The sequence below is a fragment of the Aspergillus uvarum genome (assembly GCF_003184745.1).
Source record: "Aspergillus uvarum CBS 121591 unplaced genomic scaffold BO82scaffold_34, whole genome shotgun sequence".
Lineage (NCBI taxonomy): Eukaryota > Fungi > Ascomycota > Eurotiomycetes > Eurotiales > Aspergillaceae > Aspergillus > Aspergillus uvarum.
Window position 1 is genome coordinate 201236 of NW_020291331.1, and position 21392 is coordinate 222627.

Genomic DNA, 21392 nt, shown 5'->3' on the forward strand with positions numbered 1-21392 from the left:
GGAGAGATTACCGATGACGCTCAGGTCGCTGCTCCGAGTAGCACTGTCACGGTCACTCCGGAGGCCCCGGCTCCAGGAACTGTCATCGAAGGTGTTGGGGTGGTCAACGCAGAGGGCGTTGTCGTTGCGGAAGCCGGTTCGGTGAATGTAATGACACCTCCGAAGAGGCGGCCTCCCCCTCCGAAACGCAAGGCCAAGGGGGTCGGAAAGGGAAGAAGAAAGAAGGTCATGTTCGCTCCTGGCGACGGTGCGGATGCTTCGCAGGTGCATGGGATAGGGGGGGCTGATGGTGCGGCAGACAAGGAAGATGGCACGGATCCCTCGAGATTGTCCGTTGACCAAACCGGCCAAGACGATGACGATGATGAAGGCGAGGAGGGTGATGAGAGTGACGATGGTGATGAGTCCATGCTTGATGCAAAAACACCAGAGACCTCGGTACCACCGACAAGCACTGAGCCCTCAGCTGCTCCGGAACCCCTGCCAACACCGGCACTGGCAATTGCTGAACCGCAGCCACCAGCTCTCGAAACTCCTTCTGCTGCTGTCTCTGACACGCCTTCACAACCTACAGTAACGCCACCAGCTCCTTCCGAGCCTTCAGAGGTATCTCTCGGTACCTCCACGCCAGCTTTGACCGAAAAGCCGATTGAAACCTCAGCACAACCCGAGGACGTGGAGATGGCGGATGCCACTCCTCAACAGGAGCAAAGCATAAAGTCTCCTTCCCTGCAGGCACCAGTTTCACAGGAACAGACGATTCAGGAAAGTGCAAAGACAGCCTCGAAGTCACCGTCTCAAAGCACACCCCAGGCACCTGTCCCAGAGACACTTCCAAACACCGCAAATACGGAACAGACTGCTCCGGAATCATCAATAGTTGAGCCATCGGGAAGTGCTAATGAGACAGTTGGGCAACCGACGGAGCAGCCCCAACACGATGAGGATACAGTCATGGAAGATTCCGCAGCCCTCCCGGAAACTGCTCTCAAACCCGACTCTGAACAATCAGCTCCTGAGCCTATGGTTAATCAGAAATCCGACGCTCAACCCAATGAAGAAGATACTGAAACTAAGGGGACCGATCTACTCTCCTCGTTGGAAGCAAGCCTGGACAAACCATCAGAAGCAGCCCAGCCGAGTGAGCAAACGAATGAGGTTGAGATGCGATCAATTGATCAGCCTGCTGTCACAGAGCCAATCGCGGAAAATACGCCTCAGACCACCAGCGCAGCGGCGACTACTGTTGACAACGCATCTGCAGATGTCACCGACTCGGTTTTGGAGCGGCCCGTGGAGCAGCCCGCTGCTCCTGATCAGGCAGAACAGGCTTCTCAGCCACCGTCTGAGCAACCAGACAAACAACCAACCTCTGGAACGCCTGAGCAACCTACAGCACAAATCCCAGACGAGGCTGCCGCCCGGGCTGTCACTCCGGCTGCTGCAGAAGAGCAAGCGGACCAGCCAGCTATCGAACAACAGCAGCCTCAGTCTGAGGATTCGACAACCGACCACATCGCACCGCAGGCCACGGAAACCTCTGCGGCCGAGTCTGCGGCTCCGCCTTCCAACATCATAGTTGAACCGCCAGCCGAGCAAATACCCGACCAGCCAACATCCACGGAGCAGCCTTCAGAGCCCCCGGTCCAATCTCAACCAGCTACCGAAGTGCCTGAGGAGCAAAAGCAGCCCAGCCTAGAGAAGCCTGCTGCCGTTGCTTCTTCGGAGGCAACGCCTACGCCAGTATTGCAGCCATCGCTGCCTCAAGAGCAGCAGCAGCAACAACAACAACAACAACCTGAACCCGAAGCCCCTGAACCACCTACCACATCCACCTCTCCCGTGCCTGCGCCTGAGTTCCCATCAGAAACACCACAGTCCGAATCTGTGCCTGAGCCCCAGCAATCTCCAGACCAACCCCAACCCCAAGAACCTGAGACCCAGGATTCGAAGCCCCCCAGCACCAGTGCCGCACCCCAAGACCCACCACCAACCGAACCCCAACAACCCCCAGCTAACCCCGAACCCGTGGAATCTGTGCCCGCCTCAACTAGCGAAAACACGGACAAACCTGCCGAGGACCCAAGCACCACCGCGTAACTTCACCCCACGAACTGGACGATCCCTCACCGGGAACTTTCCTCCCTAAGCTTCACCGATCCCGAACAAAAGGCGCAAGCAAGGTGTTTTGGTGCACACGTTCAGTCCCCATTCGAGCCACCTTTGGGTTATTTGGGACCAAGGATGTTATATGTGTGGGGAAATTGTTTATGTATATGGTTTACATTTCAATCTAAATAACTCTTTCCGCCCCTTTTAGTATCGTACTGTTTCTTGTTTGGCTCGTGAGGGGGTAAGTGGGTTTCCAAGACCGCGGAAGTTGCCAGTGGTGGTTCTCGTATATAGCGCATGCCGGTCCCGTAGGATATATATGTGTATGCCGACGAGCCAGTGCCCGTCGATCTGCGTGGGCAGACAGACACTGATCAACCCGTAGTCCGCATATAAGGGGGTAACATGTCCCATGTTGTAACCCTGTCCACCTGGTAATAGCGTATAGTTACGTCCTGAGTATACTATCACCAGTCCCTCTTCGACTTGCCAACCGTAGTGCCAGAGCACGCATATCGATCACGTGATATAAACACAACCCGAGAGTCACCCACAGCACTAGACCACCAGGACCAGACAGACACAAGGTACTGTGCAGCACAGCAGTGGCGAGGGATCTGACCAACTCACCCATACCGACCAGACGGATGGACAGCAAGTTACCAGATAGGTCAAGCCACCCCCAAAATATGTCGCTGCACCGGTCACATGACATACTAAGAAGTCCCACAATATCGCTGGGGAAGTATCGTGACGCAGAGATATTCCTACACAGGACCAGACGCCAAAAGAAAAACAGAACTCCCCCGCAAAGATATCAGAGAAGTTGGCTCACTCACATAACTCACTGATGGATGGCATTAACGGGATCACATTAGAGGACGACAAAATCATACATGAACTCAACATACATTTGGAAGTTGGCCGAAACACCTGGGGAGCCTGAGAGATCGAGAGGAATGAATTCCAAGTTCTGGAGAGGAAGGAAAAGAAGAAGAGGCATAAAGGTAAGAAGTTTTAACAAAAGTGGAAAGGATAGAAGGGGTAAAGGGGTCGGGGGAGGGAGGGGTTTGGTATATTGTTTCACCATGCAATCGATGCAGGCTTGGATAGATGGAGGTGGACGTTTGTCAAAGAAGATTCGCTTCGCAAGAGAAATTAGATTCGATCCAATCCTGAGGGGAATAAGTCTCGCAGGATGAAGACGAGAAAGAAAAAAAAAGGGATAGGGGGGATGTAAATCTCGAGTCCATTGCGAGATTGCAAGCAGAAAGAAAAATACGTGGAAATAAAATGAAGTAGACGTCCTTTCCAAATGTTGTTACCCAGCACGCCAAAGACGAACAAAAAAAGCACCTCTCAAAAAATCTACGAAGGGATCAGTCACCAGAACTTGAAACGAACAGCAGTTCATCCAAAATTCGAGGGAGCTGCGATTGCGATATCCGGGGAACTTCTATTTCTTGCTCTTTCTCGGAGACGTGGTCTTCGTAGTCTTAGTCGCACTCTGCTGCTTCTTAGGGATCTGCTTCACCACTTTGCCAGGTGATTTGGTCTTGGAGGTACCCTTGCTCTCTTCCTTCTTTGATGTCGGCCGTTTTCGTGAGTTCGTGCCCTTCGCTGCTGCGAGAATCTTCGCCTTGGTGGCTGCAGAGGGCCGATTAAGCTTGGATGTTGTCTTTGTTGGCGCCGAGGCCTTTGCAGACTTCGCGTCCGGCGTCTTTGGGGTCTTAGTCTGCGTGGACTTCTTGGGCATCGCGGCTCTAGCCTTCGCCTTGGTTGCCTTGACGGTGGGAAGCTTGATCTTGGTTTTCGTGGGTTCAGGTTTCGATGTTCGTTTCGTCGTAGGTGCTTTCGTGCTGGCTCGCGGTTTGGTAGTCGCTTTGGCTGTCTTGCTCGTCGGCTTGGTGACGGCTTGCTTGGAACGAGCAGAAGTCGATTTTGACACGGAAGCACGGGCGCGTGCGACCGCCTTCTTCACACCTGCCTTGACTGCCTTGGTCGTAAGAATCTTTCGGTTCTTGGTCACACCTGAAGGGGATTTGCTGAGCACAGTGCTGGCCTTCCGCTTGATAACTGGCTTCTTCAAGGCGGCCAGCTTCTGCCTTTCGTCTTGCTCTTTGGCGCGCCGGTCCTTCTCCCTTGGTCGCGGGCCCAGGATCCCACGGCAATTAGAGGCGCCGCATCGACACTGTTGGACGTTCTTCTGGGAATAGGGGCTGTGGAACTTGTTAGGAACTCCTCTGGCTCGACGAAAATTGTCTACTCACTCGAAGTTGTAGTCATAGGTCAACTCCTCCCCGGTCATGATGCCCCGATCTCCAGCAAAGAGAGCCATGCGCGGCTTGCCAGCCACTGTCCACTTCTCCATGCGACAGTTCGGTTCACATGAATGATTCACGAAGCGAGCAATCGACCCCCGAGTAGCATCGATGATCATGTTTTGATCAAAGTACATCAAATAGTAGCACTAAAGAGCCCGTTATTATAAGAGTGCGAGGAGGCTGAAACACGTAAACACAAACCTCATTGTTCTTGTAAACCGTTCGCATTCGCCTCTCGCATTCAGTCTGAGTGATGATTTCACCTGTGTATTCCACAATGACTTGGTTGGGCTCGAAGGTGCGGTTGCTGCGTACTCCGTAGCCGCGGTCCTCTGTCTTAATGACCTCGACACCAACGTTGTACTTGCCCCCAGCTTTGGCTCTGTGCTTGAGCTCTTCGAAACTCCGGTTGCCACAATCAGGACCCAGCCTGCAGTTGCCATCGTCACACTCGTACAGCATGTGCCGGTTCTGGCAATCTTCGTCGCAGCCAGTCTCCTCCGTACACATACAGTTCGACAAGTCGATGTGCTTGTTTGCGCGCCATATGCTCCCAGCATCTCCCACAAAAACGTCTAATGTTCAAGTTAGCTCGCGGTTCATTAACATTCGTGCGAGAACCGAAGATGAGGCACGTACTTTTATTGGTCTTTCTCCACTCGTCAGGCTTTGGTTGACCGGGGGGCAGCGGCGAGAAGACATCGAACGGAAGCTGGAAGTCTCTTCCACGCTGCAGGAGTCTTTCTCCCGCAAACATGGGCATTGGTAACAGCCGTCGCTGAGGCGGAGCTTCGTTCTTGTTGTTCTGACTCTTTCTTCTGTTCCTACTCCGACTTTGACTGGGCGGTCCATCCTCGCGCTCTTGTCCGGTGTACAATCCATGAGCCAGCCAGCGCTTGCGTTTGAGGCGCGGCACGGGGGGTGGTGCAGGTGCCGTTACTTCCTGCGCGGTGTCTCCAGCAGCCTTGGCCGCAGCAGGCAAGTCACTTTCCGAGACCCGTCTCTTCTTCGACGAAGGGTCACTTGCAGGTGCAGAGACCGGCTGCTCTTCATTGCTTGGGGCGACGACATTGCGCGGTCGTAGTCCGGACCGACGCTCGCCGCTGTCTTTGCCCTTTTCCGTCTCATCACGCGAGCGCTTTCCCAGGACGCTGGTCGCCCGGTCCACCAAGTCTGACGCCTTCTCCAAGAGGCTCAGCCGCGATGAGCGTCGGGTGGGCCTGGGACTGCTCTCCTTGACAGCTTCCACGATGGTTGTAACCTTCTCCTGCGCCTTCTTCTCGGTCAGCACCTGCTCCACGCGCCTGCGGAGACTCCGTCGCTGCACAGACGTGGTAATGTCCTCGGACGGCGGCTCCTGTGATGATTTCTCGGAAGCCTGCGTCTCCGGGGTCATGGGGTGGTTGCCAAGGCTCGACTGCTCGTCGGCCCAGAGGGTTGTTTCCATTACCGCTATGCTGTGGCGGAGGTGGGAGGCGGAGGAAGAGGATGATCGCTTCGGCTTCTCCGCAACGGGGGGTTCACCATGACCGGGAAGTGATTGATCGTTCTCGCCTCCAAGAGATGAGCCATTGTGTTTACCCGCCCCGACCAGATCGTCTGGTCGGAGTCCCCCCCGCAGCGAAGCGCGTGTTACACGTGTTGATCGTCGGCGTTGAGTCGGTTTCTCTTCGTGGGACGCGTTCTCATTGTTGCTTGAGGTCTCGGAGCGACTGTTCTCGGGGGTAAGAAGTTGTTCGGTGTACTCAAATGTCATTGAAGTGTCTGCATGGTCATGGGTGTGCTTCTGAAGGTCCGCAAGAGTGGCGGGTGTTGCGGGAGACGCGCCGGACAACCCAGTTGAGCGTTCCATGGTGAGAATCTTAGGGGAGAATCGGGACGCGGTGAGTATACCAAAGTCAAGGTACTTCAATAAGGATCAATAAATAGCGCCCGCAAGAGAGATCGAAGGTCCGCAAGCAGAAGAAGTCAAATCCAAACTGGTTCTGACCTGAGGTGGGCTGTGTACGGGGAAGATGCGTGACTGATTCGGGTTGATGGAGGCCTTGTCACCAGGAGTGAACCGTATCAGAACTCAAATACCGCCCGGATCATGATAAATCCCGCAAGAAAGAACCACGGCGCAGAAATCCCAGCTGGTAGAAACGGCCGAGGGCTTGGATGGGGGGAGGGAAAAGGGCGAGGGCGAGGGCGAGGGAAAGGAGGAAGAGGAGGTGCGGAGAGGGTTCGAGGAGGAGTTATCCGCATTATATTAGGGATTCTCTCTCACCAGCCCCGAAAGGACGGCGCCGCGGAATGCAAATGGCTCAAGAAACAAACCCTCCCAGCGTAATTTCAGTCCACAGTCTCTTTCTGCTGCAGACTCTTTCTCGTGCAGGCGGAGTTATACATTTCTTATAGCCATTATCCCAACTTTACTACATACATACTTCCATGTCATGCCGCCGGACTACGTCTTATGTGGCGGCATTACTTGCCCACCTCACGCCCTTTTTCTTGCCAATGGCTTTTTGTATTTCGACGCTTCTGTGCATCGCATCTTCGACGAGCATTAGTCGTTTGTAGTCTATCTACACAAATGTATTCGTCTTATTGTACATATAACCCTAAAGATCGCGTGATATCAAGTTGGTCCGGGGAAGCGGAGATATGCATCGTGAGCAAAGGTGGTGTGCATCTAGAATAAACAACAAGGAAAAATATCATGCAAAGAAAGTATAGCCGAGGGATGCTTCAGATGAGCTACTGGCTCGAGCATCCAGACATATCAGAGAAGGAGGAAAGGGGTATGTAAAGCTTGAAAGTCAAGACGCCGGGTGATTCAAAGAAGGGCTGTGGAAAAGGTGCAACAGGCATTACATCTGCAAATAGTCTTGAGGCAGAGAGAAGAAGAAAAAGAAGAGGTTAAGGGGGAAAGAAATTCAGAAAAGAACAGTCTACCTACGGGGGAACTGTAAGTTGTGTCATGAAAAAAAGAAAAAAAAAAGACATGGAGCCAACGGGACCAAGGCAAAACGCAGAGTCATAGATGAATGCCTCATTCGTGAGGTTGCGAAGAAGGGACTCGCTGCATCTCAATGTCGGGCTGACGCTCAACATGGCGAGGAAGGTACTTGCGCTTTACAGTGCTCAAGCGTTGGTCACCCGCGTTGTAAGTTCTCTTAAACTGCATGTAGGTCGGGGGTCGCGGTCGCAAGAGCACGGACAGCCAATTTCGGATGGCATTGCCTTGTGTGAAGGGACGATGACGATCAGCCTTGGCAAACTTGTGAGAGTTTAAGTATTCTCTCGTTGTCTCGCCCCGGCCAACCAGGAAGATGTGATAGGTCCATAGGGAAGCAGGATACGGCGCAGCAATTGCGCCATACAGCACCATGGCCCAAGGCACTCTCCATTTGTCAATCGCAGAGCCAAAACTAATATGTTCCTGGTTGCGATATACCATGATGTGGGCGAGACTGGCACCGAGTAGGAATAATGCAAGTAGTGTGGAGGATGCCACGAAGGTTAAAAAGTAGCGATAGTTGCGCCGGCCCACACAGTTGTTGAGCCAGACACAATGATGATCCAGGGTTTCAATGCAGTTATCACACACCCGGCAGTGGTAGCAGCGCGGCGGCCGCCAGATACAGCAAGTCTCACAGTATTTGACGGGGACATCCATGGCTGCGACGTCGGAAGTCGCCAATTTGACCATCACCCAGTCATTAGTTGGCGGGCCTACTGCCAGCGGATCCACTGAAGGGTCTGGTGGAGGCAGCTGGTGAAGATTTCGTGGGATTATCTGGAACAACAAATCAGCATGCGAAAGTGTAGCGTGTCCTGAAAAGACTCTTACCCCGGGATCAACCACCGAAGCATGGATAAACGACGAAAAGCATAAATAGAAGAGGTAGGCAAACAAAATCGGGATGGCAGGAGAGATATGATGCCAAAGCCAGGGAGCCCTATGCGCATCGCTGTCAGTCAAGACTATATCAGGATACTCAAGAGCCGGGATTTCTTACGAATATGCGAAGAACAGTGCCGAGGGCACGACCACGAATATTCCAGTAGCAATATTGACGGGCTTGTCCCTTGAGTTCTGCAACCTCCCGCCGCCAAAAAATATCGTGTTGCCGACAAAGTACTCATAGTTCTTCCCCAGTCGACTACGCTTAGTGGTTGGGGGCTGCTTCTCAATCGACGCAGGTGTCGACCCGGCAGAAGACAGCCTCTCGTGCGCGCGATCACGGGCTTCTTGCACATGGTTCCTGTTCTGCAGCGAGAGAAAGGAAAGAGGCGATCTTTGAGGGGCATCGGGAGCATTCGGACTGCCGTGGTCCACGCCTAGGTTAAGATGTGGTGGCTTGAGCTTGTAAGCCCTCTCCCTATCGTGGATAAGCTTTGCACTCTCGCCTATGCTCCTCCCCGTCGTATTGCCCATCGGGCTAGCATTCGACGCTGTACGGTCGGGGATGATAGGGTCTGTGAACTCGGTGCCCCTTGAGGGAGGGGGCTCTTGATCTATTGGCGGGAGAGAATCTCGATGCGCGGTGCTATTCGAGACTAGACTCTGCCGGTTCTGGCTTCCGTGCTCGCCCCATTCTTCTGAAGTGTCCGTTGTGGTTCCTTTCGTCATCGGCCGACCTCTATGGGCCTGAAGTCGCTGGGATGACATCGGACGAAAGAAGCCCTGCGCTGTTAAGGAAGGGATATGAGATCGACTCAGTCGACTGCCAGAGCTTCCAGGCCTTGTCGTCGTCTGACTCGTGGTTGTGATGGAACTCCTTGCGGGTGGAGGTACTCGTCGGGATACAGACGGTCGCGAGTGTGGAGGTTGTGACGACATGGCAGTAAAGGCTTGGGAATTTTCTCCGTCGTCCGAAGCCATATCGGTCACTCGCGACGATATTCCGCCCACGGAGGGGGGTCGCGGTATACCTAGCGCATGTTGCGCCGGCGGGGCATTCGGCGCATCGCTGGTCTCCGACATTGCTTGAAAGAGAAAAGTAGGTTGTTTGTATGGCGTGGTCAATGATCAGGGTTCCGTCAATTAATAACGCGCATCAACCATGTTGTAGCCAGACAGGGGTAAAAGAAGATGGATAGATTCGATAAAACTAGATACCGGGAACCGGGGACCGCAATTCTTCGGGCATGAGTATAGAACAGGGTCGGATCAAAGTCGAACTTAAGAGGGTCTGAAGGAGTGACAGGAAAAAATCGTAAATTGAAGTAAAAGGGATTGAATAATCGGAAATGAGCGTAAGCAACCTAAAGAGAGAGCACTGGCCGATTAGTTTCGCGGAACAATTAAATTCGAGTTATATCGGGGGGTGGGAGGAGAGGGCTTGGGCCAACCCCTGTCCAAGGTAAATGAACCCAGGGCAGGGAAGTCGTAGCACCGAACAAACGGACCTGGAGGAGGGGATGTAGAAGGGGATGGAGAGGAGGCCTTCTTAGCAACCAGAGCCCATCATAGTACGATCGCAAGGGCGACCATGACCTTCAAATGGGAGAGGGAGGTGAAGGTGGGCTGTAAGGATGCGTATAAGCGTCACGGGGAATAAGGTGGAAAGGTAGAGCCAAACGGGCGCGACTGGGCATGGCGGCCTGAGGAAAGAAAGTCGAGGACGTCGACTGCAAGTGCCTGCCCGGGACCGACCGCCCGACCGTAAGATACTCCACTCCGTCGCTGCTTGCAGCCTGATGGTGGCCTGACAGTTGAGGCGACAACAGGCTCAGCACAGCTCAGCTCAGCTTACTAGCTGAGTCAGCCCTTCCATAGCACCAGTAAGTCAAAATCCCGCTGGCCAACGGGATGTCACCTGATGATGCGCCGGCAACATCATCGTCCGACACCCACCGATTCTCAACCCCCCCCCCCCCCAAATCAAACCCACACCTCCATACTCTCTGACCCCAAACAAGGGCTGATATACATCCAATTCCCCAAACTCACCACCATGTCTTCGATCGCTGCCATGGCCTCTCGCCGGGCCTTCGCCCGCCAATCCCTCCTTCGCGCTCCCCAGCGCCGCTTCCAGTCCTCCAAGCTGGAGCAGGCCAGCCTCGACAAGGCTCCCAAGCGTGACCCCGAGCTCTACGTACGGCAATCATCCACCCTCAATTGGAAACGCGGGCCAATTTTCTAACCAGCATTACTCCTTTAGGTCCTCCTTGGTGTCATGTCTGGTGCTTTCCTGCTTGCCGGATGGTAAATTCCACCCACACCTTTTCCCTCCTGTCCGCACGACACGAATTCGCTTTTGCAAAATTGGCCTCCACCTCGTTCTCCTCCGAGGTCTATCCTTTCACAACCCAATTGCATCCTCCACCACCGCCCCGGTCAATTGCCAACCCCTCAGTTATGCTCTTTGCTAACGGTTTTACTTGCGATCTTCGAAAATAACAGGTACTTCGGCCGCAAGCCCACCTCCGTCACCTCCGAGAGCAACGTCCGCATCGGCGAGAGTGCCATGCCCTGGGAGCAGGCCGATGCCGAGGGCAAGGTCTACAAGTACCAGTACCACCCCCACGGTGACAAGAGCCAGCCCCTGCGCAACGCTCCCAGTGCCTTGAACACTGTCATCGTCCCCAACGTTACTCTCCCCGCCGTAAGTAGCAAGATCATTTCCAACCCTCGCCGATTCTCTCGGCTTTTTCAAGATCCGCCATGTACTCGGTTGATGGCATTGAGCCCCAAAGCCACTAACTCTATCGCTAGGACCTCCACGAGCGCTTCAACAAGTACGGTAAGGAGGAGTGGGACTACTAAACGGTCCGCCCATGCCGAAGGGATTTGATTGATAGAAGTTGAGGCACACCGGCTCTGACCGCTGTACACTAAAACTTATGTGTGAAGATGTGAAGATTAGAGTGGGAAGTCTTGTGCGGGAAAGGAGAGAGAGAGAGAGAGAGAGAGTACTGATAACAGCTTTGTGCATAGTTCTTTTTTTTGACGAGATTCTTTTTTGGGAAGACTATCGTTTCTGTTCTCGTTTCGTTTTACAAATACCTGATCCTTTAAAAGTGTAAAATGTAATAAAAAAGTAGAGTACTTCATTCATCTTGCAAACAGGTATTCATGTACAAAAGTCACATCTCGTTATTCCAATGCGCAAAGGTTACTGTCGAAGAAAAGTACAGGAAAGTAAATAAGCAGAGCTAAAGATCGGATGAAAATACAAACAACCCCTAACTAAATGCTCCAAATCTATTTCGTTCAAGATTTAGTCGCCTCATTCACCTCACTGGCCGGCTTGGGGTCCGCGGAGCCCTTCCGTTCCTCGGAGCTACCATGTCCAACTACTGAGGCTGGACCTTCCTCGACATCTTGAGGCTGATATCTCTGGATAGTTTCGGGGTTCTGGCCCTCAACATCCGGATGCGGCGGAGCAAACTCGATCTCACCGTCGACCATATCAACGAGATGACCCTTATCCAAGCGGGTCGAGGTCTCGTGTCGCGTCTCAAAGGACACCTTGCCCTCCTTCCTCAATGAGGCGACGAGCTCCTCGTCCAGGATGTTGCCATCCTGATCGCGGTATTCTACTCGTGCCTTGGTGCTGTGACGGGCCCGAGGCGTAATCGCAGGCTCTTGAGGCTCTTCCTGAAGAACTTCCTGAGCATGCTGTTGAGGCGCATCCTGAGGTGGGGCCACAGCGGGAGGGGCCTGTGGAACAGATGTCTCCGTAGGCGGAATAGCCACGTTCGCGTTACTATCAACGTACTGAGTCACGTAATGGCTAAGCTAAGGCGATATGTCAGTCATGGCACCGTGGAGTATTAAAGCTTCTCAGCCCGGATTAGGGTACCTACATCGGTGTAGAAGGTGTTGCAGTCAAAGTCCCAGGTATCCAAGAGCTTGACTTGTCTGCAAGCTTCCTGAGTCCAGGGGTTGCCGTAAACCAAGGGCGAATAAATAACGAAGGTGAAGATGCTAAGGGTAAGGAATAAACCAGCCAGGATCTTGCCAATCACAGGCTTGGATGGCAAGCCAAGCGATCTAACGCGATTGGCGATGAAGTCGAATTCCTGGCAGAGTGCCATAATCGCAAAGTACAGCGCCGGGAAATAGTGGTGCAAGAAGAGCTGCCGGGCCATGAGATAGAAAGGGAAGTAGTGGAAAGCCCAGCCGAGGACAGTGGTGCCAATCTCGTAGTCAAAACGCTTGAAGTTAACGTTGCGATAATCACCGCAGCTCCGCTGCCAACGAAGGACAGAAACGCCCTTGAAGAGGAAGTAGACCGCGATAGCCACAGTCGACGACCACCAAATGAAGGGGTTACCAAGGAGGTAGACCTGACGGTGGTCTTTGCCCCAAAAGTTAATACCGCGGAGTAGGGTAGGCCATGATGGAGGGCGAGAATCCCAGGCGTGCGATTCCGTGAGACCGGCATTCGTCACCCACATCACCTTCTGTAGTTCGAAAAACTTGCCGAAGAAACCAGGGTTTTTGTAATTAACCTTCTCCGCGTCTTCAGCCAGCATCGGGTGGTTGTTGGATTCAATATACCAGACACTGTTCGGTAGCGTGGCTCCCCTGGCGCAAGTAACCTCCTGCTGATCGAAGCCCCACTCAGGAAGCTTGACCTTGTGCGAGAACAAAACGCAGTTAGTCATGACGTGCACGAGGCGAAATTTGGTTTGGATAGTCCGAAGCCGCTTCTTCGCTTCTTCACCATCGGACATCGACTTGACGATCTCAACGCGGAAGAGATCATTCGCGTCGCCAGGAAAACCGTCATATCCGTATGCTGAGACTTCAAATTGCCAGTCAACATCAGTCACAGGGGGGCGCTCATCGTGCGAATGGACTCGCCGGCGCGTGACGAAGTGGTTAAGTTTGATGGTAGCGCCGTCTTCAATGTATTCAGCGGTAATGTTGTCCCAAGCCAGAGGACCCTCCAAGGTTCCATAAGGACCCAAGGGCTGTGTCTGGTTCTCGAGAATGAAGACGTTGTTTTCGTCCTTGTGGGGGTAGAGGGTAATCTGTTGCTGCTTGCTTCCTGTAGGGTACATGTGGTTGTGGGAGTGCAGGTAGCCTCCTTGTGTGTTGAGGTGGCGCAGGGAGACACGAGAGCCGAAGACAACGTCTGCAGGAACGTCCTGCATGGATTTCGAATTCAAGGTTGCCTGGAATTCCGAGGACATGAATCCGTCTCCGTCTCCAGGGTTGACCAAGCACAAGAAATGGATTGCGAACATCCCGCAATAGAACGTCAGCGGGATGACGATGAGGCAGAAAAAGCGGGCAAAGAAATGCTTGAACCAAAGACGCTAGAAAACAAAGGATATTAGCTTCTCTCAGAGGCGGAGCATAGGGTTCCATGGCATACCGGTGTGACATTGACCGTATCGCCGAGCAACACCCAAAGTTGGAGAACCGTGAGCGATCCAACCCACGCAACAGTGAACAAACCGACCCACTTGACACTCAGGGTAGCACCCAAAGCAAGACCAGACGCGACCAGCCAAAACCACCAGGGTCCACGGAAAGCATGCGATGGCCCCATCTCATGCTGATTGGTGAAACATGTGAACGACAAAGCCGTGAGCGCGGTGAAGAACACCAATGGAGAATCCAAGAGAATCAGACGCGATTGAGTAATTAGACCGTTTTCTGAGCCGAGTTAGCAGGCATCATCCAACCGCCACTGAGAGCCATCACTCACCAAAGATGACAACACCGGCGCCCAGAATAGCTGAAATAGTGCGGCAGCCCGACGCCTTGAGAGTTAAGAACATCAACGGAACCGTCAAGACACCCAGAATCGCGGGAAGCATCCGCATCGCAACATAAGGCACCCCGGGCTCGAGGTAGTCCTTGCCAATGTCCTTGAAGTCGAACTCGCCATCGAAGCCTGCAAGCCAGCCAGCCAGTGTGAGGAGAAGTTTAGCCAGCGGCGGATGGACATCCATGAAAAAGCGGCCTTTGATATATTTGGAGGCGAAGCCACCGAAACTGTTGAGGAGATTGTCAGACGGGAGTTGTTCTAGAGGCTATGCGCAACGGTGATAATCTCAAGACATACTGGACTTCATCGAAGACAACGCTGGAGGGCTGGTAGATCCGGAACAGACGAACAACCGCAGCCACAATGGTCACCACGACCAATGTCTTGTAGTCGGAGGCGGGGAGCTTGAAGATGTTGTTGTCCGTAACACCTTCCGAGGCGTAACTGGGTGCCCGCACAGTCACATTTTTGCGACTTTTCGGACCCGGAGAGCGACTTGAAGAGCGTAATTGCGACTTTGGTGGGGGGTTGACCTCCAAGGTGTTTTTAGATTGAGACGCCATTGATGAGGCGATTAAGTTGGTAGAGTCAAGGAGCGGGGAGGGGACAGGTTCAAAGGGTCGGATTGAACAAACAACAACCCGATTAGATCATCCAGGTATTGCTGCGGGCGAGCGAAATGACGAAAGCCGTGCAGTCACTTGCTCCAACTCCAGGAGGGAGCTTGCGAATATGAAAAGCCCGGCGCGTGGTAAAGCAGGGATAGATTTGAGATAGGAGATAAAGGGAATAAAAAGAGGAGAAAAGAGATCAATGAACGAGTGTAAGAATTAAAAAAGATGAAAGGCCATGACAGCGGGGGGAGGGAAAGCAGCAAGAAAGGTAAAGGAATGGGGATGGAGAAAGAGGGCAAAGACAAGACAACACGTGTGGGACGATTAGGGAGGCGGGATGAAAGCGTAGTCGACCGGTTTGAGGCCAGATCGTCGGGAGGGAGGTGAAGGCTAGCTGCGTAGCAGGAGTAGACTAGGTACTGTACTTACTCCGTAGACTAAGAGCAAGTAAAACTGCCCGTCAGCAAGAGAAAGCGACAGGGAGAGAAGCATCCATTGAAGAGAAGGCTGAAGCATGCAGTTCCGATCGGTGGCTGGCCTGCTGCGGCGGCTGGACCCTCCTTCCGCCCCGATGCAACAGTACGTACTACATGTGCATAGTAAGACTGAGGCACTGCCTCTCAGCCAAATGGGGGCGGTTATGATCACTGATCACGATGTTTGGGGCACAATTCTGGTATTCTTTGTTTAGGTTGTTTTCCATACAGTCCTCAATCATAACCAGAATTCTAATTCCATGGGCAATTGAATCGCTGTAAGTATGGCCTCGGACTCAGGAACCGTTCGTCCGCTTTAAGCCTAGCCCCCGGACTCCCGTCAGCCAATCACCCTCCATCTCTGCTAGCCGCGCGGATCCTCTCACTGACTTCACCGCCCGCGCTTCGTCAGCCCGCAGCAACCGCCATCCGAGAAGAGACTCGCTATAGATGAAGTCCAGCCCGAAAAGGACATCCCGACGCCCGCAAGACCTCGCTCGCATCTCGGATTTCTGTCTCTTGAACAGACCGATATCCCCTCACCGGCTTGAATTATGGCCGCCGTTAGTAATGGAAGTACTCCGTTACCAGACGATGTGAACAAACCCCCCGAGGGTGTGGTTTTGCCACCCAAGGATATTCGAGGTCAGTCCCAGCTTCGGTTAAAACCCGTCCGCAAGTATTCACGCTGACATCTCTCACCAGCCATCGTCGAGAAGACCGCCGGGTACGTGGCTCGTAACGGTCCTGTGTTCGAAGGTAAGTTCTGGGCTCACCGATTCCATGGCCCTCAAGCTCCGACTCCGACTTCTAACACATTCCCGCCTTTGCTCCAGATCGTGTTCGCGAGAAGGAGCGAAACAACCCGAAGTTCTCTTTCCTCAACCCCGACGACGCATACGGCCCGTTCTACCAATGGCGCCTCACAGAGATCAAGGAAGGGCGAGGGTCGACGGCGCTCTCAGGTCGTCCCGGCGAATCCACCGCGGCCGCGGAGCCTGAGAAGCCCAAGGGTCCCCCCGAGCCCCCCGAGTTCCACTTCTCCGCCCGCATGCCCATCATCAACGCGCAGGATCTCGAAGTCGTCAAGCTGACGGCCCTGTTCGTGGCTCGACGGGGCAAATCCTTCATGACCGCTCTCTCCCAGCGCGAGGCCCGCAACTTCCAATTCGACTTCCTCCGCCCGCAGCACAGTCTCTACTCGTTCTTCACGCGCCTCGTCGACCAATACACGATCCTGCTCCGCGCCGAGGGCATCGACGCCGCGACGACGGAGAAGAAGCGGGTCGGCGAGCTAGAGCGCAACGTCCAGAACAAGTACCACCTGCTCGACCGCGCCAAGGAGCGCGCCGAGTGGGTCAAATACCAAGCGCAGCAGAAGCAGGAGAAGGAGGAGGCCGAGGAGAAGGAGCGCATCGCCTACGCCGAGATCGACTGGCACGATTTCGTCGTGGTCGAGACCGTGCTGTTCACCGCGGCCGACGACCAGATCGACCTGCCGCCGCCGACCTCCCTCAACGACCTGCAGTCCGCCTCGCTCGAGCAGAAGGCCATGATGTCGCTCAACCCGCTGCGCATCGAAGAGGCCATGCCCACCGACCTGGACGCCTCCAACTACTACAACGCCTACCCGCACCCGCACTTCCCCGAACAAGTCTCCCAACCGTTCGTCCCCGAGCCCACCCCCGTCCAGCACACCGCCGGCCCCATCTACCCGCCCCACGTCGGCCTCCCCCTGCCCGCCGCCGCACCTCCCACGGCGCCGGCCGCCGCCCTCACCGCCGCGCACCAGGAAGAGGAGCGCTGGATCCGCGAGCGCATGGAAGCGCGCGACCAGGCCGCCGCCCTCAAAGCCAACGCCACCGGTCAGCAACAACAACAACAACAGCAGCAACCCATGCGCATCCGCTCCGACTACGTCCCGCGCGCGCAAGCCCGCCGCCAGAACGCCGGCGGCGCCACCGCCCTCTGCCCCAACTGCCACCAGCAGATCCCCGTGGCCGAGCTCGAGCAACACATGCGCATCGAGCTCCTCGACCCCCGCTGGAAGGAGCAACGCGCCAAGGCCGAGTCGCGCAGCGCCACCACCAACCTGTCGACCGCCGACGTCGTCAACAACCTCAAGCGCCTCGCCAGCCAGCGCAGCGACGTCTTCGACTCCTCCGCCCTCCCCACCGACGGTGCCGCCGCTGCCGCCGCCGCGGGAGCAGCAGCGGAGGATGCGCGCCACAAAAGGATGGCCTTCGAAGGTGCCCACGGGCAGGGTCCGGTGCCCGTCGGCCCCGCAGGTGGCCCGCCCAATCCGCAAAATATGAGTGTCGAAGAGCAGATCCGACGGATCCACGAGCGACAGGGTACTTACCAGCGGTAGCTGCTCCCCACCAAACAAAAGAGGAGTGGTATTGCGTATCCTAAAGTTGTTTTTGATTGCTACACTTGCGGGGCAAAGCCCCCACCCCCAATCGGTGCTAAATTCTTTCGATTTCACATCTTTCTCATGGAGGCGTTTATTCTTTTTGTTCTTGTTATTTGTCTACTTCTCTAGTTCCCATATTTTCTGTTGTCGGAGTATGTATGACTTGCCTCGCTGGTATTTTCTTTCTGGATGCGAGAGACGAGACAGCCTATCCTGTCGCAAATTTCATGACCAAACAAATCCCCCTTTGATGCAGTCATTCGAGCTACTACGCGTGTAAGATGTAGACTACACTAGAAGACGTTTATGCTTGATGCTTTATGCTCCAGGTAATAAGGTCATCATAGATTGTAATATGTGCATGTGTAGAAGCTCGTCAGCCCGTGCTTCGGTATCATCCATCTCGTATACCACACCATCCTGTCACCATGTATAGAACGGTATCTAGTACCAGCAATGAAAACAAAGAAGAGAAATTGAACGAGAAGAAGACAAATAAGGTTGAAAAAAAGAAGAACAATCTTGGAAGAATGAAATGGGGAAACGAACAACGAAGAAGCAAACTCGAATGCAATGTCATGGTTCATTCGCGGCTCCTTTCTGCGTGATCAGGAGTTGCGCTCGGCAAGATAAGACAACGGCGTCTGTGCGAAGAACAGAGAAAGAAACGAATATAGGATATTATTTATACAGGGCGGAAGGGCAAGTTCAGCAAGAATTAATAATACATACCATGGGCTGCGCTTGCTCCGAATCATGCCTGAGGCAGCAAAATGACGGGATCGGTGAGTGATTAAGCAGGCAGGCACACGAGGAAATCTTCGTGGATGAAATGAAGAGAAAATGATATATAGCAATTGGATATCGAAGACGGGGCTCTGAAACGCGAGAATGGAAGGTCGACAACATTGTATCCGTGTGTTCGGTGTCCACAGGTCTTGGAAAGTAATTTGGGTGCAATGAATCAGCAAATGCCACTCTTGGTTGCAGGGGGACTGATAACAGTCTCCTCATGCACAGGGGGATGGGGTTCTTCATCAATGTGGGCGATCTGGGCGATTTCCGATGGCCCATCAATTTGTTCATGTGTATCATGGAATAGTTTTTCATGGTCTTCGGTATCCGTGCCATCATCAGGCACCGAGACAGTCACTGGAACCTCGACGTCGGCGGGAGCAGATACGAAGGGGTCCTCGTTGGAGGAGGTCTTGTCCTGCAGTTCATCATCAACCTCGTCGATATTTCGAATTTGCAGACTTGCGTGATCGGCCTCGGGGGTAAGGTCTGGCAGGCTTTCTTCCGGCCCGTCGACAATCGTCTCTAGAGGAATTTCTGCTGCACTCGAGAAACTCTCGTGGTGTGCGTGGTGTCGGTGCGACTGGTTGAATAGTGGAATGATGCCGCCACCAATTCGGGACCAAAACATTCTTTCCCGCAATCTGATAGTCTCATCCCAAGCTTCCTTCTCCTCTTCGGCATCCCCAATCCGAACATGCCCATCGAGAATCAAGCGAAGATACCCTGTAAACTCGCAGCATGATCGTACCTTTTCCAAGCAGAGCACACACAGCGGGTAGCGCTGGGCGGTCTCGTTATCGGAAGTGCGGAAGCGATGAGTCCTCTCGTTGATGGAGCCGATCCTGCGTTCGCCACAGAGTGAACATGGGAACTCATACCGCTTAGCCGACGAAGACATAGGCTCAACCAACAGACTACCCTCACAAATTCCACCCAATACAGACCGCCGAGTTAGCCAAGAGATCCCGGGAGCGGCATCCAGTCGCAGTGTTGGCTCAATGTCTTCCACAACCACCCGCTTGTAGAAACGAGTTTCCTTCAATGGAATGTGGGAAGTGACTGGTTGAGGAGACGACACGCTCCCGCTGGGAGAATGGGTATTGGATTTCGCAGGCGACGAGGACGCAGAGCCGAAGCCGCCAGTGCTCAGACTAGCTAGGCTCATGACATTCAAACCGGCGTAGGACCCACTGGTGGCACGACTCGGTGGCTTGGACAGTCTCGACGTGGTGAACAGTTCTCGGAAATCCTCGTACGCTTGTATATCAGTGCGACAAACAGCCTTGATCAGGTGTGGAAAACTGGTCGAGGGAGCCGGTTTGATGTCTTCCATTGCCATGACATCCTCGGGGGCAGCCGAACTGTCCATGTTCTTTCTGATGGACGGAGTTCGCATAGGTGCAGCTGGAGAGGACGGCGCAGTTGAGATGATGGTCCGAGCATCAGTATCGTCCTTGGTGACGTTCATTCCTTGCAAAACAGATTTCAGTTCAGCAAGTTGCTCCTGATGCGATGCGAGGAGTGCTTCGGTATCTTTGACCTGAGCGCGTAATTGCTCGTTCTTCTTTTCTACCGCTTCACGCTCAAGTTTAGCGGCTGCGACCATCTATATTTAGACAAACATGTCAGCACATGAGCTGGGACAACAGCATAGGTTGCTGAAGATCTAACCTTGTTGGCCTCCTCAAACAGAGCAGCAGTCAAAGTCTCTAGTTCCTGTTCAATGCCCTTCTTCTCCTTCTCTGCTAGCGCGCGTTGGGCCTTCTCTTCAGCCAACGCGGCCTGTAGGCGCAGCATTTCGTAATCGACATCGGCCTTCTTGATTAATATTTCCTGTTCAACGTCGCGCCGGTATTTTTCGTTCTCCGACTCGAGAGAGCGGATCTTTTTCTGAGCTTGCTCAAGTTCCTGGCGGGTGGCGACTAAGCTGTCATCTAACGTGGTTTGGTTGTTGATCGCCTGGACAAGCTTAACACTTAAAGCTGCGACTTCATTGCTGAGATCGGGGTGGTGCGACTGGGTGGTGGATGCGGTTTCCGAGCTTGCCGCGCTGCTCGCGAGTCTCGGATCCTTAAGGGTATTGAAGTTGGTGTCTGGAAAATTTCCCACACTGGATGATCGGACTCCGGGAGTCGGTTTCTCGGTGACAATTTCCGATAAATCGTTTGTTGACCGCGCTTTCGTAATGGTTCTGTCGGGTGACAGAGACCTATTCTCGGAGGAGAGGGATCGTCTGTGGCTGGTAGGCCGCGGAAGCATGTTGGAGGGTGAGAGGAAATTATGACGCGAATAGTAAGTGTGGAAGGCGATGAAACTGTCTCCGACAGTTAGTAATGTTGTATGAGAGTTTAGCGAGAAATTGAACAGGTTGTGAAGACATACTCGGCCATGGTGATAAGAGAAGCTGCGGGTCGGGTTATTGACGATAGATGGGGTATTACAATGATAGCGAGGCGGGTTTCACAACCACGTATATAGCAGGTCCGGGACTTCCCATCTGCAACTCCTCACAGACTCAAAAGAGCGTAGTCAAGATCTATGCATGGGACAAGTGAAGTAGGGGGTGGGAAGTGCAAGAGCAATGCAACGTCTCCGCCAGCGCGCAGCGTGGAGAGAAATCAATTAGTCGAGCCACGACGCATTGAGACTGACTAGGAAGGAACGGGAATTGAGAGGCGCAACAAGAATCGCTTAATGGAAGAAAAGACAGTGAGAGAGTGTACGAAGCAAGAATAAGTGAAGGAGAGTGAGTAGAAGCGAATTGAGGGAGAGGGGGAGGGGGAGGTAGGGTAGGTAGGATAGGGCCGGAGCAGATGACGATAGAGGCGGATCGGGGAATCAGGGCGTGATCAAAAGGAAGGGTGTGGATATTAGAGTCGCGGATGCTACCCCTCTTTTTCTCCAGGTGGGCGTTGATATTGTTGGTTCGT

General features: G+C 53.7%; 6 protein-coding genes across 6 annotated transcripts; 2 read left to right on the forward strand and 4 right to left on the reverse strand.

The window, feature by feature from the left end:
* Positions 1-3441: 3441 nt before the first annotated feature.
* BO82DRAFT_103013 (putative histone-lysine N-methyltransferase (Ash1)) lies at positions 3442-6395 on the reverse strand. Its single transcript, XM_025629740.1, has 4 exons — positions 5076-6395; positions 4638-5011; positions 4383-4582; positions 3442-4331 (listed from the first exon to the last, which is right to left on the reverse strand). The coding sequence occupies exons 1-4, from the start codon at positions 6286-6288 to the stop codon at positions 3569-3571; spliced, it is 2550 nt and encodes an 849-aa protein (XP_025490955.1). The 5' UTR covers positions 6289-6395; the 3' UTR covers positions 3442-3568.
* A 902-nt stretch (positions 6396-7297) lies between these two features.
* erf2 (palmitoyltransferase ERF2) lies at positions 7298-9572 on the reverse strand. The gene is made up of 3 exons (XM_025629741.1): positions 8444-9572; positions 8275-8383; positions 7298-8220 (listed from the first exon to the last, which is right to left on the reverse strand). Exons 1-3 carry the CDS (start codon positions 9409-9411, stop codon positions 7474-7476), a joined length of 1824 nt encoding a protein of 607 aa, XP_025490956.1. The 5' UTR covers positions 9412-9572; the 3' UTR covers positions 7298-7473.
* Positions 9573-10384: 812 nt separating this feature from the next.
* Positions 10385-11196, forward strand: BO82DRAFT_337593 (uncharacterized protein; the record flags this gene model as incomplete). Its single annotated transcript, XM_025633400.1, has 4 exons — positions 10385-10525; positions 10592-10635; positions 10834-11035; positions 11146-11196. The coding sequence occupies 4 exons, from the start codon at positions 10385-10387 to the stop codon at positions 11194-11196; spliced, it is 438 nt and encodes a 145-aa protein (XP_025490957.1).
* Positions 11197-11470: 274 nt separating this feature from the next.
* On the reverse strand, positions 11471-15126 carry pmt1 (protein mannosyltransferase 1). The gene is made up of 5 exons (XM_025635393.1): positions 14456-15126; positions 14096-14385; positions 13760-14043; positions 12240-13700; positions 11471-12171 (listed from the first exon to the last, which is right to left on the reverse strand). Exons 1-5 carry the CDS (start codon positions 14719-14721, stop codon positions 11644-11646), a joined length of 2829 nt encoding a protein of 942 aa, XP_025490958.1. The 5' UTR covers positions 14722-15126; the 3' UTR covers positions 11471-11643.
* Positions 15127-15723: 597 nt separating this feature from the next.
* BO82DRAFT_433126 (putative pre-mRNA splicing factor) lies at positions 15724-17964 on the forward strand. Its single transcript, XM_025640846.1, has 3 exons — positions 15724-15893; positions 15954-16007; positions 16085-17964. The coding sequence occupies exons 1-3, from the start codon at positions 15803-15805 to the stop codon at positions 17617-17619; spliced, it is 1680 nt and encodes a 559-aa protein (XP_025490959.1). The 5' UTR covers positions 15724-15802; the 3' UTR covers positions 17620-17964.
* Positions 17965-18628: 664 nt separating this feature from the next.
* Positions 18629-20852, reverse strand: BO82DRAFT_365677 (guanine nucleotide exchange factor SEC2; the record flags this gene model as incomplete). The annotated part of the gene is made up of 3 exons (XM_025637012.1): positions 18629-20068; positions 20134-20776; positions 20845-20852. 3 exons carry the CDS (start codon positions 20850-20852, stop codon positions 18629-18631), a joined length of 2091 nt encoding a protein of 696 aa, XP_025490960.1.
* Between the last annotated feature and the right edge of the window lie 540 nt (positions 20853-21392).

Bases quoted from the DNA above. Each gene is read 5' to 3' on its own strand.
- BO82DRAFT_103013 (XM_025629740.1), bottom strand. From the start codon at position 6,288: ATGGAACGCTCAACTGGGTTGTCCGGCGCGTCTCCCGCAACACCCGCC. The intron at 4,583-4,637 runs GTTTGTGTTTAC...CGGGCTCTTTAG, and splicing joins CGGTTTACAAGAACAATGAG to TGCTACTATTTGATGTACTT. The intron at 4,332-4,382 runs GTGAGTAGACAA...CAAGTTCCACAG, and splicing joins ACCTATGACTACAACTTCGA to CCCCTATTCCCAGAAGAACG.
- erf2 (XM_025629741.1), bottom strand. From the start codon at position 9,411: ATGTCGGAGACCAGCGATGCGCCGAATGCCCCGCCGGCGCAACATGCG. The intron at 8,384-8,443 runs GTAAGAAATCCC...CGATGCGCATAG, and splicing joins GCACTGTTCTTCGCATATTC to GGCTCCCTGGCTTTGGCATC. The intron at 8,221-8,274 runs GTAAGAGTCTTT...TTGTTGTTCCAG, and splicing joins CTTCGGTGGTTGATCCCGGG to ATAATCCCACGAAATCTTCA.
- pmt1 (XM_025635393.1), bottom strand. From the start codon at position 14,721: ATGGCGTCTCAATCTAAAAACACCTTGGAGGTCAACCCCCCACCAAAG. The intron at 14,386-14,455 runs GTATGTCTTGAG...TCTCCTCAACAG, and splicing joins GTTGTCTTCGATGAAGTCCA to TTTCGGTGGCTTCGCCTCCA. The intron at 13,701-13,759 runs GTATGCCATGGA...TTTGTTTTCTAG, and splicing joins ATACGGTCAATGTCACACCG to CGTCTTTGGTTCAAGCATTT.
- BO82DRAFT_433126 (XM_025640846.1), top strand. From the start codon at position 15,803: ATGGCCGCCGTTAGTAATGGAAGTACTCCGTTACCAGACGATGTGAAC. The intron at 15,894-15,953 runs GTCAGTCCCAGC...ATCTCTCACCAG, and splicing joins GCCACCCAAGGATATTCGAG to CCATCGTCGAGAAGACCGCC. The intron at 16,008-16,084 runs GTAAGTTCTGGG...CCTTTGCTCCAG, and splicing joins TAACGGTCCTGTGTTCGAAG to ATCGTGTTCGCGAGAAGGAG.